General features: G+C 44.0%; 2 protein-coding genes across 2 annotated transcripts; both read right to left on the bottom strand.

Moving 5' to 3' along the window:
* prr35 (proline rich 35) lies at positions 1-5,474 on the bottom strand. The gene is made up of 4 exons (XM_005950527.3): positions 5,402-5,474; positions 4,837-4,883; positions 1,345-2,906; positions 1-1,257 (listed from the first exon to the last, which is right to left on the bottom strand). The coding sequence occupies exons 3-4, from the start codon at positions 2,736-2,738 to the stop codon at positions 444-446; spliced, it is 2,208 nt and encodes a 735-aa protein (XP_005950589.1). The 5' UTR covers positions 2,739-2,906; positions 4,837-4,883; positions 5,402-5,474; the 3' UTR covers positions 1-443.
* An 18,236-nt stretch (positions 5,475-23,710) lies between these two features.
* Positions 23,711-26,555, bottom strand: crp1 (C-reactive protein 1). Its single transcript, XM_005950531.2, has 3 exons — positions 26,373-26,555; positions 26,183-26,258; positions 23,711-25,111 (listed from the first exon to the last, which is right to left on the bottom strand). The coding sequence occupies exons 1-3, from the start codon at positions 26,538-26,540 to the stop codon at positions 24,501-24,503; spliced, it is 855 nt and encodes a 284-aa protein (XP_005950593.1). The 5' UTR covers positions 26,541-26,555; the 3' UTR covers positions 23,711-24,500.
* Positions 26,556-26,576: the final 21 nt, after the last annotated feature.

The raw sequence follows: 26,576 nt of genomic DNA, 5'->3' as shown, positions 1-26,576 counted from the left end.
TCCATTTTATTTTCAGCCCAACACGACATCATCCATATAAAAACATTAGCCTTTAAAACATTTTACATTAATTACATTTATTTTCAGTACAATATTTACAAATCAGCTCAGAGGATGATCTCTTGTCATGATCATTAATGTGCACAATTGTTTAAATCGCCTGTAAAAAAAAAAATAAATAAAAAATGCTGATGTAACCTTTTTAAAATGCCTAAACGTCCTTTAGTGTATCAAAAAAAAAATCCTCCAGATTTTTCAGTCATTCTCTGTTTACTTCATACAGTGCAAAATGTTTCTGTGAACAACTGAGAAACACAGCGACAGTCTTTTTTTTTTTTTTCCAGCTGATGAAAGTCTGAGACATGCCAGTAACCAAAAACAAAACTACACGTGAACCGCTGGATGGGTTCTGTTATATTACAGCCAGAGGAACAAGCAGAGTTTCAGTTGTCGGTAGCTGTTAAAGGGCTTGGAGGACAGTGGGCTTCGAGTCGCTGTATGGATGGGGGTCTCTTTGGGGGTTTGGCAGAGGAGGAGATGTCGGTGAACACTACTGATCGGCCGTCGGGGCAGAGCAGGACGCTGGAGTCGGCCTCACACTTGGTGGTTCTGCTTGCCCACAGAGCCTCAGCAGGACTGGGCCTCAGGCCAAGGCCACCAGGAGACAGGACCTCTGTGTTCACCACTGACGCCTGACTCATCTTGATCAGCATGTCCAGCGACTGTTTACGACTCTCAAGTGAAGCCCTTATCACCTTCCTCGCGCTCTCGTCCTCCTCGTCCTCTCTTCTCTCTATGAGCTCCTCGTCCTCCTCCTCTGTCTCAGTTGCGTTTTCCTTAAGACCCCCATCTTCCCTCCTGCTCTGATCGCCAATCGACTCCGTCGAGTCCCTCTTTACTGACAGGTCGAGAGGCCCATCGCTCTGGCGAGCTGTTCGCTCCAAAGCCTGGTGAATATGAGAAAGCTCGCTGCGGATTTTGTTAAGGTGCTCCCAGAGATGTCTCTGGGCAGGAAGGTCTTCCTTCTCTAGGTGGGAGATTTTGCGCTCGGCCTCGTGGTACTCCTGCAGCGCCTTGGAGAGGTCACCGAGCAGAGCAGCAACTGACTCAGATGCCCCGATTGTCCTGGCGGCAGCTGAGTCCTGGCTGTTGGGTCTTCCACAGGTTGAGAGAGAAGATGTTTCGCTGGTGGGGCTGGTGAGAGGATCATTGTACCACAGCTCAGTGGGCCGACATTGAACATGAGCATCCTGCAAACTAAGAAAGAGTGAAAGAAAAGAGTTAAATAAATACTCCTAAGAGTTACTACCAATTTTATTACAAAAACAGTTCTGAGCTGTTTACCTGTCCGAAGAGAAGAGAAGTTTGTCTGTCCCCACATTAAGAGTCGATGCAGTTTGAATATTTTTCAGAAGGTCTAAAGTCAAGCCCAAGTTTGGCTTCTTCTCCGCAGGGGCCTCTTGGTTTCTTAAAGGAGCTCCTGCCCTCTTCAGACCCCAGCTTGCTCTGCCTTCCTTGGCTGCAGCCTGCAGTTTATCCCCCAGCCTGTAGCCCTGATCAGGGGAGTCTCTCTGAGGTGACACCCAGCCAGCGGGAGTGATGGTAGATCCCGGCCTCACAGCAGGCACTTTCCACAGATTGACTTTGGGCTGGAAACTGGACAGAGGACTTGCTTCTAGAGTGTTTGTTGATGTCTTGAGAGGCTTGCTGGTGTCGCTCTGACTGGATGCCTGTCCGAATGTGTGCTCGCACAGGAAGGGGTAGTATAGTCGAGGGGGGATGAGAGCTCGATCTGCGTGTGCGCTGGAGGCTGGGTGTATCAGCTGAGCGGCCGAGGCCAGGAAGGGGAGCTGGGCGAGCTGTGCGTGGGTCTGGGCTGTGACACCAGAGGCTGCGGTGGGAATAGCTGAGTTCATGTAGGAGAAAAGGCCAGGGCTGATAGGATAACCTACCCCAAGCACTGAAAGGTTAAGCCCAGTGGGGTCCTGGTAATCCACCAGGTTTGGTGGTGGGGGGTAACAGGGGATTGAATTATTCACTCGAGGCTGAGGACCTTCAGCTTTGGCTTTAGTGTGGCTGGATGCCAGCAGCCGCCACTGCTCCGACAGTAACCCGGGAGCTGTTAGGCATGTCTTTGATAGCTTATAATGTCTCAGTTGGGCCTCTACCTCCACAGAGCGGGCTCGTAAAAACTGATCTTCGAGAGAGAGCATGTCGTCGAGCTCTGAATCTGGCTGTTTGGTTTTCTTCCTAGTGCTTTCTGCTGCTTCACCTCTGTCGCTATCACCGGAGCTTTCTTTGATCAGCCCAGTGATCTCTACCCCCTCTCCTCGTCCCTCTTCATCTTCTGGTCCCTGGCTGTCTCTGCCCTCGCCATCCTCCTCTGCAGACCTCCTCTGACCCTGCCTTTCCTCAGTGCGAATCACCTGCTCTAGCTCATCCTTTCCGGGAGCGTGCAGGCCATGGGCCTGCTGAAAGGGCCGGAGCTGCTCTGGGTGCAGGATGTTGCCCTTTTTATACGGCCAATCTGACTCTATAAGCAGGGACAGAGAGTTCTTGCACAGGCTGTACTTCATATGGTTGTACAGGTGAGACTTCTCCATGCAGGTGAAGGGGCACTGGAAGCACTTGTAGTTGTAGGGTTTGCCCCACGGTCGGGGGATGTAGTGAGGCTTCTTCGGCTTGCGCTCCTTGTGTTTGCTGGCTGACGTGACTTTGCAGGTGTCATCCTTGGACATGGTTGAGTCTTGATATTTCTAAAGAGCGTGTGATTTAAATTTAGACAGTTTAAGCTAGACTTTGAGATATTTCTTCAGAGTACATTTCATTTGTTGTGAGGTTTTCCTTAATTTTGCGAGTAGGTGGCGATGAAGAAGAGCATCTTCTTGGTCAAATTGCAGCTGTACCTGTGAAATAAACAAGAGAGTGGATCGTGAATGAAAGCACAGACTGTACATATGATGTTTTGTTCTCTGCGAGTCAGAAGGAGGGATGCGGTTTTCATTTCTGTAAGAAAACAAACTATGAGAGGTAAAGTTCTGCGTGCACTGAAGGGTGATTTATGCCATTATGCACATATGTGTATTATGAGAGAACATTTGTTTTCTGCCTAAGTCGAGGGTTGCCACTAACCTAACTGCAGGGAGGCCCACGCTGTTCTGTTGTCACTGTACCTGCCACTACTCATTAGTTCCAGTGCAGTACCAGGCACTAGCAGGGCCCAGGGCTGGGGGCAAAGAGGGCTGTCACGGGGGACTCTGCACCTGTGCAGTGGGGTCTCACAGCATTCACAGCCCTGCTTGAGTTCTGGGGCCAGGCCCTCGAAGGCCGGCTACAGGCACCGCACGGCCATGCCTGGGATTGCACAGCGCTGGTACGCGAAGGAGAGAAGTTGGGGGTTTGAGGCCCGATTCCTAATGAGAGCCTGGCATCATGCCTATAGGGCGTCATTAGTGCCAGGACTGGGATCTGGGTCAGGACACGGTGCATAGGTTCCACTGCCTCGACTTACCAGCTCTACATTTAGACTGGGGTCATACTTGTTAGGCAATATTAGCAGGGATTATAATAGGTAGCATTTAATTGAATTTAATTTCCTTCTGATTGGAAATAATCAAAATATACATATATTTATTTACAGTTAGACATGTCTTACAAAAGAAGCCAACAAAACCTTTAAAACCTGAGCACCTTTAAATATTATTACTGAGCTTTTACACTACTTTTAAACATTATGCTTCGTTTTATGAATAAACAGGCAAATTTATTGATTAATTTTATTTTTAATTTTCTTCTGCATGTGTTAAGCAGGCTTGTCTTTTGGATTTAAGAACAAATAGTCCCTGTAGAATTGTTTTTCCCTTAATTCCACTCTCTCTTTTTTTTTGCTCCTCTTCATCTTTTATTTCATTAGTTCAGAATTTAGTTTAATTAACACCACTTCATTCCAATCCTTTCAGATAAATTCAAAAACATTTTTTCCCCATCTGTGAAATTGCAGAAACTTTGTGATCTCTTTGTACTGCGAGCGAAGCCATTGGGTGAAGCCTGCAGTGAAAAAGAAGATGCAAGCAGGCTAGTGCTCAGTATAAAACACTCTGCTTTGGGGGCTTTTATTTTGCCGTTTTTTCCTCGGGACTCTCAAAGATGAAAGTCTACGTAAAGTTCAGGGTCCATGCTGAGGTAAAAAAGAAACTTCACCAACTCCTTTTTCTTTTAATGCACGGATCTCTTCCAAGACTAGAAACAAAGGAGAGCCAAGCAAACACAGGTGACGGCGTGGATCATCATCTGTGAGTCCATGAGACGAAGGCTAACAAAGGATGGCTGCTGCTCACCACTTTCCCAACTGGACCCCCAGAACTGGCCCGTTAGTGGATGACCATTTGACTGGCTCACTTGTCCGCCCCGGGGGTCTGACCTGAGCTTTGGGCTCATAATGGAGTCTAACAGCTGCTGCTGCGAGCCAATCAATAAAAATCATTTTTACAGTAGATTTTTTTTCCCCCTCTTCTGGTCACCGCTATCCGCTCTCCTCTCACTGACTGCGCTCTTTGGCCCCCCCGCTGCCCATATCTGAACCCTGTGGTCTTGTTTTAAGCTTTTAGGGACTATGATCAAACAAGCTTAACAGCTTGAACATCTATTGTTGCAATTAAGGAGGCTCACCACACTAAAAGCTTTGACAAGTTACACGCTACAGAAACCACACCGCTGACAGCAGAAAGGGACTTGGTTATTTTTTTAATGCACAGGAAGTCGATGCACGCAAAGACTGCAGGGGAAATTATTTTTAAGCTCTCGTGTTTAATAAATTCATTAAGTTTAATACTTTACCTAAGATGATAGCCCGGGTGAGCTGTCACTCCCTCTGAGAAAAAGTTCTAAAAAAAAAAAGAAGACAAGAAAATTTTTATGTTGACTTTCTTCTATGATTTAAAAAAACATGAATTTCTGTAAATTTACAAATCAAGTAATATTGATGTATTTGCATTTAATTTTTTTAAACCAAATTTAATAGAAATTAAAATGATGATGAATTAAAATAAGCTGACAATAATTCATTATAACACCACAGAAATGTATCTATCCAGTAATATTAAAATATACATATATATAAAAGATTCTCATTTTAAATCAAAAATAGTAATGTAGTTTAATTAAATATATATAATATATATATTATTTATATATATAAATAATGACATCAAAGCTCACTTTTTTCAAAATTAAAAAAAACAAAGGCATACAGCAGGACATAAAACAGCATCAAACATTTCTGCCCTGCAAACAAAAGCAGCATTTAAACAGGCCTCTGCTTAACTTCCCTCTAAAATATCGCTCAGCCTTCACAAACAAACCTTGCTTCTTAAAGGAAAGGAGGAGAAGTATTCATTCATACCTAAAGTGAGGTCCCGGTGTGGCTGTCTGTCACTCCTCTGCAGCGGCAGGGCAGCGCGTCCCGCTCAAATGGGAGCGCAGGAGCGAGTGTGGAGATATATATTGACTGGGAGCATTACCCCGAGGCGCTACAATACAGCAGCCCCCCCCCCCCTCTCCACCCTGTTTGCTCCCCCCCTCTCCACCTCTCTGGATTGTCAAGTGTGGTCTCCACCTTGCAGTCAGAATGCAATATAACAATTTACACAATGCTGGCAAAGGTTCGGTTAGTGATGGCTTCTTGTTACAACATAACAGAGGACAGAGGGGGTTAAATCCTCCATAACTGATACGTAATACTAAGAAGACTGACTTCTAAGGCTGACTCTGGATATTCAGTATTTTATTATATTGGATTATGAGAAAAAGCTCTTATGAATGAACTATTTTTAGGCTTTTTACTTAAACATTGTTTAAGCTTCCTTGATTCTAATATCTGTGGTTTTAATTATAAGTCTTTAATTTTTAATAATCAAAAGCCACCAGAAAATATTCCTTCTTTTCATCTTATCTTGTGTATACTAAGCATTAAAGTCCACAGTAGAGGTAAAGGTGTGTATTGTGGAGTGGTTAGTGGCTGTTTCCGCATCACCCGTCTTTACCTCCATCACCAGCTTCGTTTAAGGAACCTGTGCTGAGGATGATCAGTGCAGCGTGTCGGGGAACGGGTGGTGTGAGCTACAGCATCTCATCCACAAACAGTGACTTAGACATGACGCTTGCGTGCACATATTCCCAGTTTAATAAAAGCCGTGTACACAGTGTACTCCTTTTATGTATTCCAGAGTAGGATGTTTGCAGTATTTTCCAGGTGAGAGATATGCTGACATGATTTGGGTTTTCAGAGCAGCCTCTGGGCATGTATACAGTACATTTAGATTTGCCTGTTTTGGGTCAGGCTTGTCCACCAGTTTGCATTCTCATCTCAAAAGTCTCCACTTCTACAGGAGCTGGTTATCACCAGGTTTTTGGATATGCAAAAATACTGCCGGCTCAAACCTTTTCAAGAGCTTTTACAGCTTCGAATTCATGTCTGTGCATGTAAACGCGGACATTCTCACTCCTCTCCTAAATCTAATCCCAGTTTCTCAGTCTCCTCTCTTCACCCCTTTTTCATTCTCCCTCCTCCATCCATCCCTGACTCTCGTAGCCTGTGGCGGGCTTTGGGTCGACTTCAGGTTCTTCGTTTCTCTCTTCGGGCTGGGTGGGAAGCACGCACGCGAGCCCCTTTGAGAAATGTCAGTGTCCGTGTGCCGGGAAAGTCGGGGGCCCTTCACGAGCCATCGGGCCTGCTGTCACACAGAGGCGGCCAAATGGAGACTGACAGGCCACTCCATAGAGCCTAACCATCTGTACCAAATGTGACAGCAGGGGAAAGAGGATGTCTGGTAAATCAGGAGGAACGACAGGAGTGCACTGTGACACGAGGAGGAACTAGAGAAGGAAGAGAAGCAGGAGAAACAAAGATCCCTCACTTCTTAGTGTGGCCACGTGGGAGCAGATGTCAGGGTTTTTTCTTGTTTTTTCCCAGAGAGTAAGGAAGCATTTCACTCCAACTGCAGGAACACTTCGGACAAAGTGTCAGTTTCTCCTGTTAAGTTCAAATGTGCAGAACGAGAATTGTCTCCTTCCTCTTCATTTCACTCAGTGTCTTATTAGCATCTCACTGACTTTCTTTTTTTAAAAGAGGTTTAAATGCTTCACCTTTGCATGAGTGTATAATAAATGTTGCATGCAAAATTACTCAGAATAAAGGTAACAGGACAGAAAAGGGGATTTTTTTTATTTACCAAAGGGTCTAAACTTTCAGTGTTTTACTAGTGTGATATAAGAGTAGGAATAATTTAATTGAGGCGATTTTAATACTCTATTGTTAATAAATTCATCAATACTTGTGCAGTAGAGTGGTCAGAATTTCCCATAAACACTCCTAAACCTGTGAAAATCCTTCCTAGAAGAGTTGAAGCAGTTTTTGGACATCATATTAAACCTTATGGATTAAGAATCAGATGTCACTCAAGTTTATATGTGTGTAAAAGCAGACAGGTGAGCACTTTTGGGAGTGTAGTGTCTGTGTCGTCACTGCTGCTCTGTTCTCTTGTGATGTCCATGCATGCTTGTGGAAGAGAGTGAAGGCCCCATTACAGAACCACACAGCTAAATATAAATCATCACAGATGGAAACAACAACTTCTTTTGGACTACAGTGACAAAACTGCAGTTAACATGAGACCAAATATCAAAAACAAAGCCACTGTTATCCTGTTTGGCACCACAGTAAGTGCACCAGGGTTGAGTTTGCATGTTTTCCCAGAAGATCATGTTTCAAAGTGTTAGATTGGCTGCAGGTTGACAGTTCACAGAGAAGTATCACACATCTGAAGAGATGTTACAAGTATAAATGTTCTCACGTAAAGCTGTGGATAGCTCAGTTAGCAATCTAAACTTGCAGCAGCAGAATCACCAATCAATGGGAACATTTTGTCACCGCACTCTGTCGTCTGTTATTTCCAAGTATTAGACTTCCAATAATAAATTATTGTGCTGCATTTTGAACTTACTGAGCCACAGTTTGATATGAATTTAAAATGGCTCATGGCCTTGTCTTGTGCTGCTCAGAAATATAGTACTGAGTATGGCACTGCATTTGATTGTTAGTCTGAAGATCGCAAATGATTCAGAGGCTGTAACGTCTGAAATTAATTATTTTAGTCGTTTTGTTCTTGCTTTTTGTTTTCTTAAGTGTAAGTATTTATATTCTAGACTCTGTTTTTTTAATTAAACTTGCTGCACATGCTCCTAAATTACCAGAAAAGTTGACATATGTACAGCTCATTTACAAACTTCCTTCAAGTCTGACTGTAAACTGCAGTGTTTTATCTTCAGAGAAAATAGAAACGTGCAGAAGCCGATACTCGCAGTGTGAACACGAAAGTCTCCTGGCGAGTTGAGGGTCCTTATGGAGCAGCATCTGGGGAGGCTGACAGCAGCACTCTATTACCACTCAGAGAAAGGAACCAGAGGGCTGCAACAACACCGCTACCAGCCAGATCCAGCTGTGCAGATGCCTCCAAACATACGCACACTTAGACCCATGCAAATTAAGAGAAACACACAGAACGCACATACGCCCGCCGTCCCACATGATGGACTGTGTGCTCTAAAAAGAAATATATAAAGATGGAAAGATGAAAGATGAAAAAGCGACCGCTTACCCAGGATAAAGCTGAAGCTTTCTCCACCGCCTGGGTTTTTAGGCCTGAGGTGAAATCGCTAACAGCTCCTCTCTTAGCCTGCGCTGCTGGGCACATTAACTAAACTCATATCGCTCTCAGCCACTATCAATTATTCACCACCCCTCCCCTCTTTCCCCTCATTTTCAAAGGAGAAACACTCCAAGAGCCACTTCCAGCTGCACTGACACACAGCCACAGTGACAAAACAACCCCCTGCCTTTGGTGCCTTACTTTATCCTGGATGTTTTGATTTTAAAATCCTCATTATGATTTTAACAGTATTCTTTAACATGCTAATAATGATCTTACATCATTGTTGCAATAATATACTTCTTTAAAACTGAGCTTAAGCTATCAAAGGGAGAAGTTGGAGAAGTTGTAAATATCGGGATATTTGAATTGCAGCCTGACTGTGGGATGATGTGCACCATCACCAAACCAGAAACCTGGCAAACTGAGGAAGACCACACCCATTCAGCTGGTTATATCACCAATCATAGGAGGACTTTTTCATTAAAAACCTCAAATTAAAATGATCTCTACAGTCTGAAGAAAAATTAGACAAAATTATTATTCCATATACAACACTTAACAAATTTATTAGACCACCATCCATGCAAGGTTTGTGCCACAACTGCTGTAAATTAACAGTATTTGTAATTTTCTATGTTTTTGTAATTGTTAATAATTAATGTTAAGCTCGCTCTGTTTAATCCAAATCAAATTTCAAGTTTACTGTTTTACAAAAAAGCTGAAAATATTAGTGGTCGAATGTTACGCTTGATTCGTTCCTGACTTTTCAGAGAAGTTCAGTGTGCCGGCTTTAAAATTGAGTATGTGAACTCTATTTACTATTTGCCATATATATAGCAATATCAGTTTTTAGTCTAAACATGCTTTTGACAGATTTCGAGAAATGTAACAAATGAATTAAACCCTTAAAACATTTCAAGGTCAATCTAAAACTAAAACGCGCCTACCTGAGCATGTGGCTCAAATGTAGTGTGCCTAATAAGACGAGTGTTTCTTAGCAACCTATAAATAAAAAGTACATGAACAAAACAACAGGGCTGATAACTGCGAGGCAAAGCTCCATTTGTCTCTACACAATCCAAGCGGATTTAAAGTCAAACAGTGAAGATGTGATCAGAGCTATGACCTTTTTCAGCTTTAATCCAGTGATTTAACAAAAGCATTACAATAACTATTTAGCAATTTCAGCCATTAAGTTACAGAGTCCCCAATTTTCATAGGCTCAAAGGCAGTTTCCACAGTGGATGACTACAGATATGTTTGCATGGTTACAACATCTAACCAAGTCAAAAACATTTACTGGGTGGTAGCTGTATCATCAGATGCTTTCATGGATGGAGAGGCGGTTGCAAAACATTGGAAACTACTGAAGAACAAGAAGGGCAGAAAACATCTAAAAGAGCCTGCACAGCTCTGAAAACAGTGTTTTGGATGACGAACTTGAACCAGAATAATGGGAAGACAGCTCATGATCCAAAGGATATCACATCATCTGTGTGTGGGCATGTATGGCTAACACCAGAGCCTTGTGTTTAATGATGATGCGATTGCTGATAGAAGTATTGCAGTATCATTTTTTTAAATTTAATTCTCCTTTAGATGGCTGCTGTTTATTAACCACAGTCCAGATCCAAAGTGTTGACAACATGACAGACAAGTGTCCTTTTCAGAGGTGAATCGCCCCCACAGTAGGTCAGGGATCGGTGCTGGGAGCACACAATGAGACATTTTCAGCTTGATTATACACAGGGGCGCTAGACGAACGCTGGCCACTTTCCAAATTACAAACGGAGCCTTGAATGTGAGCTGGGTTAATATCTGAAAAGTGCAGATGTCAAGGTTCAGTCATGACTCTCTGGATTTTTTCCTCTGCAGATATCTGTGCCCTTCTCTGAGCCTTAACGTCAGACGGAGACATCTCAGAATCAGCGAGCGCGACGGGCGTGTTGGGGGGCATTCATTTGGAACGAGATGCAGCTGACGCCTGATATTCTCTGTTTATCATTCATATATCTCTGAGTGTGACGAGAGGTGGAGTTCACACCGCCGGGAAGCAGCTGGTGCCTCACTCCTCACTCGTCGTCTCTGTCGTCCCCCCCACCCCACCGAACACGCCCGCAGGAGGCCGGGTCTCTCTCGCCAAGGCACCTGTGGGTGTCACCTGACGGGGGAAAAGCAAGTGGAAATGAAAGGAAGCAGCCGATTCTGTCAGAGCACATCAGGACTGCTGTCCATCACTGCGCCGACCTCCGGGGGTGTGTGCGCGAGTGTGCGTGCATGTCTATCAAACAGCAGTGGGTTCGAGTGTGTGCAAGAATGTGCATATTAAGTCACTGACCCACAGGGAGTGTATGTGTGTGCATATGCTCGATCATCAATGCAGGGTGTGTGAGACCATGTGTGTATATTAGCGCCTTTATCCCGGCAAGTGAGTGTGTCCGTAAACACATAGACCTCGAGGGTGTGTGTATGAGTGTGTGTGACTGTCTATATCAGTGCAGTGATCTGTATAAGAAGCTGCAGTAGCTGGTAGGTCACTGACAACCGTTGACTCCCAAAACCGAAGCTCCTGAGCACGCTCAGTCGGCTCGCTCTCCTTCGACTTCAGACAAATTCCCAGGGCGTCCGTTACCTGATGCACAGTGAACATCATTATATATGCTGAGGACCCCAAAACCACCAGCGTGTCCTCATGCAAGGACCAGCACTTGTAGTCCCTCAGCAACAGGCCTCAGATCAGCACCACACTCGGGGACGAGGGACAAGAGGATGGTGTCAGGCAGTTTCTCAGCTGCAACCAGGGCCCCAAAGCCAGTGGCCCCTCACTTCCCCCACTTCACCATCTTTGACTGGGTTTGACTGAGGGTGGGTGTAGGGGTGTGAGCAGCAGCGGCAGCAGAGAGAGAGATTGTGCTGCTGACTCCTGGAGGACGGCTGTTCAGCTCTGGCTGTCCAAGCGGGAGAAATTGAGGGAGACAGGGACCAAAGCCCGTCAGCTCCATCCCTTAGGGTGCCTTGGCCTCCCGACTACAAGTCCATGTTTTAGCAAACCATATGTTCACCCTCTCCCCCAAACCCCCACCCACTCAGTTAGCAAATAAACAAGTCAGGAAGCCATAGCTAGAGGGAAGTCTTGTTTCCCTCTCACTGGCTTTGGTTCCTGCACAGTCTCACTGCAGCTTCCAGGCTCAGTCCTCTCACATCCAATGGTGTCAGAGTTGCGATGCACGGTGCATGAACGATAGACTCTTCTCATGTTTTTGTGAAGTGTTTTATACATGAAGTCTCTTATTTTCTTTTCATTTTTAAATGCTTGCCTAAGTAAAATGTGAGTTTGGTATAAAAATAAAAGCACTAATGTAGTCAGCACACGTCTGCATCTCAGGGTTTACATCTGTTGCCGATAAATGAATTAGCACCCCCTTTATTTAACAAGAAGGTGCTGAGGAAAGGGTGGAGGTTCTGAGTTTTGAGTTTATTTTGAGTTATAACAGTAACACTGACTTTTAACTAACTTATCTTTCTCACACCTTAAGTGCATGTTTATTACTGCAGATTCAAACTAAACATTGGCATGAACTTCATTTGAAATTGTGCAAAATCATCCAAAGGTTGGTTCTGCAAAATTCAGTCGAGCAACACTTACAGTAGTTTGAGTTCAATATAATAATCATGACAGTATTAGCTCTTTCCGACTAGTACCAATCTCAGCTCGCACAGCTCAGCTCTCAGTATGCGGCACAAACACAACACAAGAATGGCTGACGTAGAGGCAATGGTATACCTGCTATATGATGTATGGCTTTTTGTCAAACTCAGGTACCATGGTGTTAGTTTCTGTGCAGCCATTTTCTTCCGTGACTTTAGACCAGATCCACCCTGTTGTTTATCTCAGCTGTCGATGCTAGGTGAGAAGCATCCACATCTGTTTACTCTGGAAGAGGCTGTAAAACTCTGTGAAAAGATTAGGATACATGTCGATGAGTCAGTGAAGCTCATTTCTTTCTGATGACCGTGATACTGAGGTGACTTGTTGAGGATATTCTGAACGTTTCTGTCAGTAAGTTTTGCTGTTAGCTGCTGCTAGCTTCTGTTAGCCTCTGTTAGCTGTTGTTAGCCAGAGTGAGTGAAACTTTCTTTAAAGTGGATCTAACATTGTTGGATTTGGAAAATCAGTAAATAAACTCTCATTCAATGTTTATCGAAAAAGTTATCAGGAAAGTGATCTTTAGGACACTTGAGCCTAACATTAGCTAGCATAACATTAGCTCATAACCAGCTGTTGTCAGCTGTCTGGAGAGGCATCTGTTGACAAAAGGTAACAATGACAATATGAGGAAAAAGAAAGCATTTCGTGTTCTTTTTGTGTCCTAGACTTGAGTTCAGGATATGAGAGTTGAGGTAAGACGGAAAGGGGGAGGTTTTATACAGATACTGGTCACATTTTCTCTTTAAATCTTTGATACAGTTCTTCTTTATCTTGAGTCTGAAGGTGCAGCACGTGAATGCCTACGAGTTCTCGTCTCCACCGCCTTTAACGTATTAATTAAAGTAATTTGCACTTATCCTCTCTGCACTGGAATATATGTACTAATAAATATAACCAATGTAATGTAATGTAACCTCTGTACATGTGACGCTATACTACATTACTCCTTTTTTAAACTTCCAGTTAAAAAAAAATCTGCTGATTTAAGAAGTGTATCATTACTCTCTCCATTCAATAAATCTTCACAGGCTAAATCAGCATGTATAATTCAAAATCAACCAAAGTTGTCTGACTCTGAAAGCCCCAAACAGACGGGCAGCATGTGTATACAAGGTCCACTGAGCCAGTCGGCTGCCCCTTTGGGCAGAGAAATTGTCCAGAGATGGACAGCTGTGCCCAGGGCAGGGCATACAGGAAGTGAAATCACACACAGTATTTATGGCCCCCTCAGGGTCTGGGGACTCACTGACCTGGGTATCCAGCAGCAGACAGGCAGACAGTTGGCAGTCCAAAGTTTTTCACAAGGTCAGCCACCATCCATCACAGTTAGTTCAGTGAGGTTAAAGGATGAGTTTGTCCGAACTTTACTTCTCTTTCCTCATTTTCTATTGATTCATGTCGATACCTGCAATAGTTGAGGTTAATTATTTATTTTTATTTTTGGAGAGTTTGCTTTAAAAAGAGATTTGAGGCTCTCGGGTCAACATGTCTATTGAGATATACGTATAGCAATATTTCATTCAAATGTAGCTCAGAGTGCTTTACAGGGTCATAAAACATTCAGACAGACGAGTGTACAGCAGTGGGAAAGATGACAGATGGGAGAAAAAAGTGACCAGAAATAAAAGCAGCAAAAAATGAGTACAGTTTAATGTTGGTCACAGCGCTGTGATCTTTCTATGTGAAGTTACACATAATCTCTGATCCCACCTGATCTAATGCAGGATTTCAAGTGTGTGATTTTGTGTTAGAAGAACCCTGAGGGATTTTCAGCACTGTGATCATTTTTCTTTTTGGCCATTGATTTTGTCGAGGGCCTTGACAACCCTTGTAAACACACAAATACACATGTGTATACGCACACACACACACACACACACAAATATGGATACACTGTTAGTGACATGACAGCCTGCTTCACTGACTGGTCCATTGAGTCATCACTGACCTTACGTGGGATTGGAGTTGCCAGGCCAATTGACCAAAATCACTGATCTTTAAAAGCAGCTCTGTGGGTAGGAAGGAGGGGGTCGAGTAGCACTGAATACACACACACACACACAAGCTCACTCCATCCACCTCACTCTCTAATCAAGGAGCAGGCAGGCAGGACTCTGGGTCGGCACAGCGACACTAACGAGAGGCGACAGCTCCTCAGCGCTCGGGGCAACGACCAGCTCGGCTGTCGAGACTGCGGAGAGAGTCCGCCAGGCACGCACTGAGGCAAGGTTTGCTGTTTTGGGAGGAGGAGGAGGAGGAAGAGATGGAGGAGGGGAGGGAATGAACTGGTGGTGTAGATGCGTGGAGAGTTAATGAGGATGCGTGGTCCTGAGAAGTGATACACACCGACTCGTTCTATTGATCCACCCAGTCGCTCGGCTGTCCTTAGGTCCACTTTCACACATTTACCCACATTTTAAGAGGAGAGACGCACAAAGCAACACCAAATATACAAGCAGCAGCACACACAAGCACACAATCCGAGCCCACGCACACCCTCACCAAGCCATCCAGCCCTGGGGCTTCCTTGCAGAGTGCTGTTGCCCCCTCCTTGCTTCCCCATCACCACCCTCACCCCCATCTCCTCTGGAACACAGTTTAACTTCTGTCATTTAGATGAAGCAAGTGAGTCAGTCTAGCAGCGGCGAGAGGATGTGACAGGCCGGTAATGGACAGGACAAAGAGGGGATTTATGAAGTATTAGTAAACCTTAATAATTCACTAAACGAAAGACCCCAGGAGTCCCCCCTCAACCGACCCCATGACTCTGGCTCTCATCCCAGCCATGACATCCTCTGGATCTCTCTCTCTATCACAGGATGTTACCAGATAAAATCAAGGACAAGGAGAATTCAAAGAGATCTGACTGAAGTGACTGAAGAAATCATTTTATTTATTTTTTAAAAATGCTGACACCAATGACAAACCTTTAAAATATTAAACACTACACAAGTGATTCTGAAATCACATGATCAACCATATCATTCGGTTATATATGTAAAGGTTATATTATCAACATGCCATACTAAAAGAATTCATTCGCTCATAAGTAGATGAATACAGAGGTCCATACAGATGTGCGAAATAGACGCTACACCCTTTCTGTGTTGTAATGGTTTCCTGGCATTCATTCCAAATGAGCCACACTGCTAACTGAGGCCTGTAGCTCTTGTTTTGTTTTTTGTTTTTTGAGTTTTTTTGCAGTTTTTTTGCAGTCCCAGCAAATTCACCCTTCCACTCTTGGTAAGACTGGCAACTGTCTTGAACGCGTAAATGTGAAATAACTCTTCCCAGATTGATGAGCAGTAGCGATTACTTCTGTAAGATCATTACTGATGTCTTACCTCCTCGCCTGAATGCTCCAGACCTGCAAACTGCTAAAACTTCTGCCTTTATAGAGATGCTCACACCTTCTTAATACTTCCTCTTTTAATTCCTATGAAAGCAGTAAGGATGTACTTAGTTTTTTCACACACTGCTTCTGCATTTTGGCTTAATTTTGGTTAGATAAATAGTGACATGTTGTGATATGTCACACGTTGTTGTTGATTTGATTGAGGTACTTGTACTTACCTCATTTTGAGACCTACTAAGAACTAAATTATTTTGATTATGTCCTGGTAAGCCACTGTAACTTCTTTTTTACTATAATTGTAGGTGCTTAGATGTCACATTTACTATAACAACACTCACATACTAATGTTAAACGAGCACAACGATGAAAATGATCCATGTCTTAGAGTTAGCATGGAGATATTTACTAATGAGGGCTAAACAAAGCATCAGCTTCAGGGATGAAATATGAAGCCAACATGGAAAAGCAAAACACTGCAGTTATTTTAATGTTGAATGCCACTGGCTCCAAAAGAGTTTAAAATTGGCGTGGTCAGTTTGAATCGTAGGCTCACAGAACTGGATTTCTCTGTTGATATTACTTGGTAATTAATATGCTCGGCTGGTTGGCTGAACTAATAGACTGTCAAAAAGTTTCTATTCGTGTTCATGTTTCCACTTTAGCAATCGAGGTGATAATTAGCTGATTACTTAGCGCTCAAACTTCTCGTCCATATCATTTCTGGCTTTAAGAATCTGAGACGGCAAAATGGGACTTAACAAAACAATGTCGCGGAGGGCATTGTGGGTAACATGTCCATCTTTTGTATACAGTCTATGGACAAAACAAGTACTGAGCCATAAAACTAGGTGTGAACATTTGAAGCTGTCACTATCAAACCAAAAAGCATTAATTATTGAGTTCATCTAAAATTTTCACTGGAGAAAAGTCAGGGAATTACCAAGTGATAGTATCATCAAGAAATTCTTCCTCTTTTTTGTGGAAACATATCTGCTGTATACAAACGTATGGCTGTATACGCAGCTGTTCCATAAACAGAGCAGACTGATACAAAAACAGGCCAAAAATCTCTGTGGAATTCTCATAATTCCTCTTCGAGATTAGTTTGGCTAAAAAAAATCCATTTTGAGCCTGACGGGAGCAGAAAGCCTCGTGCATATCTGACGACTAAAGAGAATTAGGTCAGTATCAAGTCATACCTTCAGTGGCACCTGTATGGGAAGAGAACAAACAATAGCCACGGTCTCAAATTTAGGGTACTACCTCTCAGCACTACTGGCCACCAATTAACTGTGATCAGAGTTCAGCGGGTTACAATCAGTCAGACAGGTGGCCTAAAGGGAAACACACACAAACATCTCTGTCGCAGCTGCTCCTCAGTGGGTCCATCACTAAAACAAGCAGAGCAACCATCTCTGTGACGACTGCAGCCATGGCTGTGAGTGGCAGGTGCAATCATTAGATCCCTGGATACCCCCACTGGCTGCTCTTTTTACCCTCTTATGTGTGTGCACGGTGGTGGGGGCTACAGAGGAGCAGTGATGGGTGTCAGTACTCGTGCCTAGACCAGTCTGCTGTGGACTTGTGTGACAGCACTGCTGCTTGACCATCCCAGCCATGACCCCCTCGTCCCCTTCCTCCCTCCTGCCTGGATCGCCCCGAGAGACATAGAGGGTGATGGGGACTGGCACCGCAGGGGCCGCCCTGGCTGGTGCCTTTGCTGGTGGTCTCTGTGGCCTATTAGTGTCTTGCTATGGGCCTGTCAGACTGACAAAACAGGGGCCTGTCAAATTAAGTAGGGGCTGAGTATCGGAGATATGTATTCAAACGCACCAAGGGGAGATGGTGGCGGGGAGGGGTGAAGGATGAGGAAAGCACCGGTGCTAATGTCGACGCTAAGTGAGAGTGACAGGTTGCGAGCCGATCGGAGGGAAAGGATGGAGAGAGAGAAGAAGAGGGAGAGAAGCAGTAGCGGTAGTTGATAATGGCGGTTTGGTTGTCCTGAGGAGACTTGTTAAGGGCCAGTCCAGACTGAACCAGACAGCCACCGCTCCTGCGTGAACGCAGATAAACCGCTCCAAGTTTGACCTAAACAGCTGGGAGTTACAGTACTCCCACTTAATGAGATCAGACTGATGAGCCCCGTGTTCAGGTGTGCGCAGGTGTGTGCGCGCCTGTATGCAACAATCCCAAAGCACAAGAGTACTTACTGCAACAATAGATATTTCCTCTGTTTGCTAACTCGTGTACCCAAGGCTCTGCTGACTTTTCTTGCTGGTATGCACATGAAAAAAAAAAAACCAAGCATTTATCTGGGTACCAAAGGCACGTTGCACCATCGTTTCATTCCGCTTAAACTTTTTTGTCTCTCCACTGTGTGTGACTTCACCTCTAGAGACACGTCGATTCCTCCTGCTTCAGGCCAGGCCATTACGAAGCCGGGCACAGTGTACCTACACTAAATCCTCAAAATGTCAGAGTGTTACAAAACAACTCGGTCCAGCCACTAAACGTGGAGGTATCCTTCTCGGATATCCAACTTGACTGTGTTATATAGGATGGCTTCAGAAGAGGACAGCAAGAGTAGGGAGCAGGCGGAAGATCAGCAGCTCGATCAGGTGTTTGTGGCAGTTTGACAAAGCCCCGTGTGAGCATGCATGCACGTATGTTACCAGAGGAGCTGTGGTAGTGTGTTTGGAAGAGGGCTCCGACTCTTCCTCTCATGTCGCTGTGCGTTGCTGAGACTGAGAGGCTGATGCACAGTGGCAGCTCCCCCCTCGCAGCCACAGGCCTGCCCAGAGCCACTGCAGATGATAGTTTTAATTGCTTTCAATCTTTCAGGCTAGTCCCTGCCCAGTGGCGCAGGGTGCTCGCGCATGTGTGTGTGGGTTTGTGCGCGTGTGACATGGTGTTTCTGTGTGCGTGTGCACATGTGGAGTGTTTACATCCAACAGTCATTGTCTGTGGATGCTGTACACATATGTGGAGTCTGATGAATGTGTTTGCCCAATACGAGAGGAAAATTAAGAGAGAATTAAGGCCTTGGGGTGATACATCTGATGCACACTTCTGCAGAAGAAAACTGGGAAGAACATATGTTTATCTGACAGTGTTTGTGAGAGCACGCACAATAAAGGCGACAAGACCGGGCTGACGACTTTTTCCATAAAGCATACATGCGCGTTTATAAATAATAAAATTTACATGCAAAGACCTCAAAACATGTACTCACATCCTTAAAAGCACTTTGAACACGGTGAACTACAAAACCAAGTGATCAATAATTCACAGCGAATGTTGAGATGGCATAACAGATCACAGAGAACAGACCGCAATTAAGATGACAGTAATTTATTCCATACGTGTGAATAAATTGCTCTGACTGATATCTGCACTCAAACAGAGTGACTGTGGGGTGCGAACTCTTCTGTGGAGGGAGGACACAACTGCCAAAACCCTGAGCCCGTGTTGGCTATCCTGTTAGAAATGGACTATCGTATAACTGAAAGCGTGTTTTTTACACTACATGTCCTAATGTGAAGTCAGGCTGTAAAATGCGTCAGTGCATGGAATAAATAAGTAAAAACATGCAGGGTAGAAGACTCGTCATAAAAGGCCCTCTAAGGCCAGATTAGGGGTGTCATATCTTTAGTATCGGCTGCATTTGTTGTGAAAACCAGAAAGAATCAGACAAACATATGATGTTTTTTTTCTTTCTTACATCCATGTGTGTTTCTCACCAAGTTTCATACATTTCGGACATAAAGCTATTGGAATCTTATTCAAATTACATCAGCTAAACAAATTAGAGTAACAAACATAATATTTTTCTTAATGTAATGTTTTTTGCACAGGTTTATTATCTTGTTTTATAGTTGTGCAGCCTCAGCCTCATGAGACAAAATGTATCTATTTATTTTTTAATTAATTAAAAAAAAACAATAATTTCTGCCTTTGGCGGATGTGTGGTTGTGGCTCAGGAAGTTGTCGAGCACATTGTCTACTAATAGTTTGGTGGTTTGGTCCCTGGCTGCTCAAGTCTCAGGGAAGATACTGAACCCCAAGTTTCTTCAAGGGCTTGGCTGTAGAAAAAAGTGCTTGTGTGAATGAGACGTGCTGTATGTGGCACTTTAAGTGGATGAGTATAACACTATATGAGAACTGTCCCATTTAACCAGATCCTGTGTGGTGGTACGCTTCTCTCATGACTAGAAGGGAGGAAAAAATATATATTTTCATAGCTTAAAAAGCAGAACTGCAAATTACATAAAACCTTAAAGTTGATTAAACTTGTCTATCCTGTTAAGCTGCTCACTGTGAAACCACAAAACATCCTCCAGTGACCTACCGACACGTTACACTGGGGCACACGAACAACAGCCCGCATCCTCTCTGCCTTTTACATCTACAAAGGCACACACACACAACTGGCCCGGGGGCAAATTAAGCCCTAACATTCCCACAGAGGCTAATCTCCATCCATTTAGACGGCTGTAATATTTAATCAGGAGGCTCTGGACCATCTCCCAGCACCACACGCTGTGGCATGGCTCATATGTTCACAGCAGAGGCCAGCCCAGAGGCGACGAAGGGGAATTCACAGCTAAAAGCCGCAACGCATTCAACCGCAGAGCCTCTCGCGCTCCTCTCGACCTCCTCTCCTCCTCTGATGCTGCTTTCCTTTGGGGTGGAGCAGACAGGAACAGTTAAATATGTTGTGGTGGACGGATTCAGAGGAATGAGGCTGAATATTGCTTGTTTTGTTAAATATATTGATAAAGTGGGCTATTTAGTGGCATTGAGAATAGTAACATCCCTGTCACATGACTGATAACTGGGCTGCTCTCTTATGAATTTAATAAGGGTAGACAAATTCTCACATTTCAGAAACTGAAATCAGTGAATATTTGGCTATTTTTGCAATAAATCCAATAAATAGTTTAAGGGTTGTTGTTTTTGTTTTTTTAAAAAGGACAAAATTTAAGGGGGACTTCACTGAATTAGCTTCTAATAAAAGCATATTTAACAACCGGCTTATGTTCAAATACATAAGCTGTGGCTATGAGTGACCCTCCAAAGATTCCCAAATGCGTCACATAATACAGATAACACAAAGGTAAGCTGAGCCCAGAGGAGCAGCTGATCTGAGCCTCTTTCAGATCAAAACTGTGTATTTATTGAAACTATAATGAGCATGAATGTTCGTCTTTTTCTCCATTTGACAGTTAATTTTTGTTTATAGAAGAAAGACTTAAAAAAAACCTCCAGAATATATCACATACTCTAGTCCCCATTAGTGTGTAAAACAGACTTTACATTTAAATTTAGTGCAATTTCCCTTTAATTCTAAAAGGTTTAAATGTAACGCAGTGACACTGATACTTATGGCCTTTGCAGGGGACCGACTCCTCTGAAACAGTGCCGGAACATATTATATATTATATATATTAAAGGGCTATTGTCAGGTACGCCCCCACCCCTATTCACCCCCACCTCCACCTTAAACACAGCGACATAGGACAAGAGCTGCACTCAGAGGTAGACGGTACGGTGTTAGGTGTCCCGCCTGGAGGTATCACAGCGGACACAGCCAACTGCTCTCACACACTCACTCCTGGAAAAGGTCAGGTCTCGCACCATCAGTGTGAAAATCCTGCACCGGGACTCTAACGCATCACTCCACCGCTGATCACACAGAAGACGCTCAGCTCAACTGAAGAAACGACCTCTGCTGTGGTTTTGTGTTTTTATAAACGTAACATCTGCGTCGCTAAATGCCGAGTGATAAAAGTGTCATGCGAGTGGCCGCTGTAACGCCTGCTCCCTGATTCAGACTGACTCTAATGGGAAGGCCTGGTGAATTTTTCATACAGCCCAGAGGGTGAGGACTTAACGCCCATTCTGGCAGATCACAACCTCTAAGAGAGAGAGGGAGAGAGAAAGAAAGAGCGACCTGACAATCAGGTCACATCTTCAGCCCCCACATCAGGATTTTGGTCATAGATTTGAAAATCATACGATTGTATAAAAACCCGGTTGTGCACATGCTTATTTGGTTTATTGTGGCCAAGTGCACTTTTTTCCCCCAAGCTTTTTTTTCAGTTTTGTAAAGTTTGTAGTGACAGACGTCTTTGCAGAAGTGACAGTTTTCTCCGCCCTCTGCTAGACTTTCATATATGTCATATGCTTTTGTCAGTGAATGAATTCCCAAGCTTATGTTGAGAATCTGTAGATTTCATCTCATATTTTTGATTCATACGTCATGCACTAAATCTGTCAAACAAAGCAGGATAATTCTTTCTGCGCCTTATGAAAAGGAAGAGAAAAAAAAAGCAGGCTGAATAATGCCCAAGATCCTCAATTTAATGGGCTGAAATTTCTGCAAGAAAGCTCTAAAAAAATTACCCATCTGTTCAGTGCACACATGCCACAGCTCACTCGGATAGCTCGTAGCACTGTCTTGCGTATGCAGATATGTTTTGCCTGGAAATCTATTTGGAGTTGCTTGAAGGAAGCCAGAACGGCCCTCCTTCTGTCTCCCCCTCGCCGGCTCGCACGGGGCTCCCTCTTGCCGTCTATCTCCTCTCGCGTGGAAAACATCTTCACCAGCTCCGTGCACACAAACATGCGCTCAGTGGCATCGCCTCGCCTCCGACAGCTTCCCCAGCACCGTGGGCCAATATGCAGATCTCGTGGGCCCGAGCTGGCAGCGCTGTCCGCAAGCGGGACGAGGGGCCCCTCAACTGTTTGTACAGTTGGATTATACATGCAACGCACGGGGACACACGGAATAATTATCCTCTCTGTGGGGAGGCCACTGATTTTGTCCTCATGTCAAGTCCTCCTTTGCTGCAGAAATGCGAGGGTGCGGTCCCTACGTGTCATCTCATCTGCAAAGCAAACAAATGTGCTGAATTGGAGATAAATTAGGAGAAATAAGTACTTACTAGCTGAAGACGTGTTTGTCTGTCTTTGTTAGGGGTCATATCACTGCCACTATGTAACCTCTTATAAGTTTTGAAACTGGAATTTCTATCAATATAAACTATATTGGTAGAAATTTATAAGTATCTATAAAAGAAGAAGTATCCCTCTTGGGTAGAGATGCAAAAAGAAGGAAAAATCAGGCTCTTTTTATGTGTGTGTGTGTGTGTGTGTGTGTGTGTGTGTGTGTGTGTGTGTACGTACCAGAGGGCTAAGAAGCCAGGCATGGGCAGATGGTCTACAAAGGTGTTACCACACAGTGAGTGGGCACTGCGATTGATGCATTGCAACATCCAAGAAGGTGGAACATTTGGCTGCTGACCCGCAGTCAGAACTCATTGGCCCTGCCTTCTCCTTATTTAGCTGCTGCGAGAGAGCCGACGGCTGGTTTGGTCAATAAACACACACACACACACACACACACACACACACACACACACAAGAACGCAGCACTTTCCCACCCTCAAGGAAGCCTGCATGGGCTTGAGTGCTGGAAACTTCTCCGCCGTCTCTGCAAGGAGGTCAGGGCGGTGGTGTAGGCAGGCAGGGCCAGCACGCGCTGGAACTCAGGGTTACTGTGTTACACTTGGATGGAGGAGATCTGACCCCGAGCTCATTCTGAGGCGTCTTTGTGAGTGAAGCAACTCCATACGACTCGATTTTTGCAAGTAACACTTAGGTTTGTTCGCCGTGCTGTAAATTTCCATTGGTAAAAATGTCAACTTTAAACTCCACGTGAGAAGCTGTCACTTAAGCTTAAAAGTGAGATTTTACTCCTGGGGTGCAGGAGAATGGTAACACACCGATTTGAGAGGCACATATGTCATTTCTATAAAAAATGTGATTCTTTTTGCCCTGCTATCAGGAGCTGAACCATATCGTCATATATGAGCTGAGCAAAAACTCTTTGTGTGGAAAAAGAAGCAGACGATTATGAAGAGGAAGCTGCCAGAGTTCAAAGATGGAGCACTCTCTTTAATAACAAACATTATTAGTTATGCACACGGCACGCCTTTTATTTCAGACCCAAAAGCGCTCTTACATCAGCTGAAACATGGAAAATTCATGAGTGAGCGCGCTAACCAAAGGCAACGTAACGGATTTCAAACACAGTGATTGCTATTTGTCTCTCGGTGTGCTTTAAATCATTTGGTCTCCTGCAGAAATAATACCTGCCTCTGCTCGCTGTTCCAGTATCTCCTCCATGGTTTTAACCTCAACGTTACAGACTGACAAATGTGTTTTTCTTACAGCGTGTTTAATTCTGCAGATACATATCTTTATTTGTAAATAATTGTCTTAACTTGAAGTTGCATTGCAGCTTTGAGTTTAAATTCTATATTATTAACGGCTGCTGAAAGCATTATGGTGTAAGGCGTTGTCTTGGTCATTTGGCACTTCTCTTTGAAATATGCAAACAAAACTAAGATTGACACATTTAAATAAATCTGGATTTTATTAATTAAAAAAAATGATGATATATAGCTGATGCTTAATTTTAGACAGCTTGCTGTAATGGCGTGAACTGGCATAGAGTGCCCCCTTATGGACATATCTGGCAACATCAACTCTTGAGTATAAGATTTACCTTGTTTTTAATGTAATGTTAATGTGAAGAACTTCACGTCAGAATAGTTAAATGGTCACAAAATAAAACACTAAATCTAAGAAGGAAAAGAAGACACGCAAGTCCCACACCGACCTCCAAAGCCTCATCCGTCTCTGCTCTGGACTTCAAATTGAGTCAGTCATCATCCACCACCATCACGTTCCCGGTCACCTCGTACTCCATGGTGGACCAGTCGAAGATATTCCCTTTGGGGACTTTGTGTCCGTAGTGCCAGCCCTGGATCATGCTCCTGGAGAGCACATAGTCCCACATATTCAGATCCGTCATTTCCCCCACAAAGCTCTGCGTGGCCTCCAAGCCTCCCAGGTGTTTGTCTGGATCTTGCCCCAGGAGGACGGTGCCCTTCGGACGGATGGTGTGGCCAGGTTTGTAGACCTGGTAGGTGCTACGCTTCCCGTCCACCCAAAAGGCGGCGAGGCCGGTGCGCGACTCCCAGGTGAGGCAGAGGCTGGTGCGGAAGGTGGTGAGTGGGGGCAGGTGAAAGAAGACGCCGTCGCCGCTCAGGTAAAAGGAGATGCGGCCGTCCTTCTCGCGCCACACGTTGAGTTCATCGTAGTCGGCTGTGCGGTAGGCGAACAGGATGATCTGGCGCTCCTCCGGCAGCTCGGTGGCCACACGCATGCAGAGGGTGAAGGCCTTCAGCCCCATCTCCTTCTGCGGGATCAAGGCCACGTAGCTGAAGTCCGTCTCATAGGGGAAGACCAGGACTTTGTCGCTCAGACCCACTGCGGTTAACAAGACGATAAATCTGTGAGTTTATTATGACATACAGGTACGATTATGCAAAGCTTTTCTAATTGTTCCAATGAAGGTGAGATAATAAAAGTAATTTTTTTAAGCTGTTTTTAATCTATTGCTGTTTTTAAATTGCCTATCAGTACACAAGGCTACCAGATTCTCAAGCTTTAAAACAACCGCGAATTAGTTCAAATAAATGCAACATATACACTCATCGGCCACTTCATTAGGTTCACCTGTTCCCTGCTACTTAATGCAAATACATCAACCAACCACAAAGTTGCAACTCATTTCATTTAGGTATGTGCACATGGTCATGGTGAATTTCAAACTGAGCATCGGAAAGGATAAGAAAGGTGACTTAGGTGACTTTGAACGTGTTTGTTGGTCTAAGTGTTTATACAAACTGCTGAGAAGTATCTGAGAAGTAAGGATGAAAGTGAGTCCAACCTGGAACTAACAGGGTGTACCTAATAAAGTGGCAAGTGAGTTCATCAAAAAAAAAATTTTTGTAAACCTGGACTAAATGAGCAATAGTTTTTAAAAGATAGCAGGTGTACCCGATTCAAACAAATTTGATCATTAAGGGCTGAAAACGACTGAAACAAAATGTTCTACTGTTGGAGATTTGAAGGAAGAAAAAACTCACTTTAATTTTAGAGCACAGACATTAATTTAAAGATGCAACGTGAAACGAGATATGTCTGTGGACATCTGGCAGTCAGTTGTATGGAAAGACAAAACCAGTCTGTGACTGTCTGGACTCACAGCATTTCTTATGTTAAGGCCTGCACACCAAAGCTCGGTCATCACTACGCTTTCCAGCAAATCAGTAATCCTGTTCTTATTCCTTCAGTTTGAAGTATAAGAAACGAGCTGGGAATATTGGAAGCTTATGAGAAACTACCAAAAACCTTTATTTATTTTATTCAAAACTGACTTTGTATGATTAAAAGGAATAAATAGCTTGATCAATCTCTAGCGATGGGTTTTGTTCACAAACTTTGGTAAAATGACTTTTTTTTTTTGCCTATAAAACGTAGTTTTTAAATCCATACCTTGTGTGGATGAGGAGAAAGTCACAAGCAATAAAACACCCAGCAGAGCCTGACCAAACTTCACAGCGTTGTCGCTCTGCAACACACGAACAAGCATCTGACAGCAGCTCCGGACTGATATCAATTACTGAACTATATTAAAAAAAATGTAAGTATGTGCAAAATTACCGAGAAAAACTGATTTTCTTACCATTTTAATGTTGTGTTGTTGATGTTCTCTGCTGCCAACTCTTTCCCACTCAACAGTGACCCGTGCCTGGTCCTCTTCCCTCCTTGCACAGCCCCTGACGTCAGCTCTTTCAACGATGCTCTGACAATAGGCCTGGTGTGTGAGGGCTGAGTGACACCGTCTGTACATGTGACTGAGCCACGCTCACCATCAACCAGCATGAAG

This window comes from Haplochromis burtoni, unplaced genomic scaffold (assembly GCF_018398535.1).
Source record: "Haplochromis burtoni strain Fernald_Lab_line unplaced genomic scaffold, NCSU_Asbu1 Contig_804, whole genome shotgun sequence".
NCBI classification, from domain to species: Eukaryota; Metazoa; Chordata; class Actinopteri; order Cichliformes; family Cichlidae; genus Haplochromis; species Haplochromis burtoni.
This window is presented reverse-complemented; position numbering and strand designations above follow the sequence as displayed.

What these genes read in the sequence shown, in the direction of transcription:
- prr35 (XM_005950527.3), bottom strand. Translation starts at nt 2,738, where the DNA reads ATGTCCAAGGATGACACCTGCAAAGTCACGTCAGCCAGCAAACACAAG. An exon ending in CTTCTCTTCTCTTCGGACAG is followed by an intron (nt 1,258 to 1,344) that starts GTAAACAGCTCA and finishes ACTCTTTCTTAG; the next exon opens with TTTGCAGGATGCTCATGTTC.
- crp1 (XM_005950531.2), bottom strand. Translation starts at nt 26,540, where the DNA reads ATGTACAGACGGTGTCACTCAGCCCTCACACACCAGGCCTATTGTCAG. An exon ending in AACAACACAACATTAAAATG is followed by an intron (nt 26,259 to 26,372) that starts GTAAGAAAATCA and finishes CGTGTGTTGCAG; the next exon opens with AGCGACAACGCTGTGAAGTT. An exon ending in TTTCTCCTCATCCACACAAG is followed by an intron (nt 25,112 to 26,182) that starts GTATGGATTTAA and finishes TGTTAACCGCAG; the next exon opens with TGGGTCTGAGCGACAAAGTC.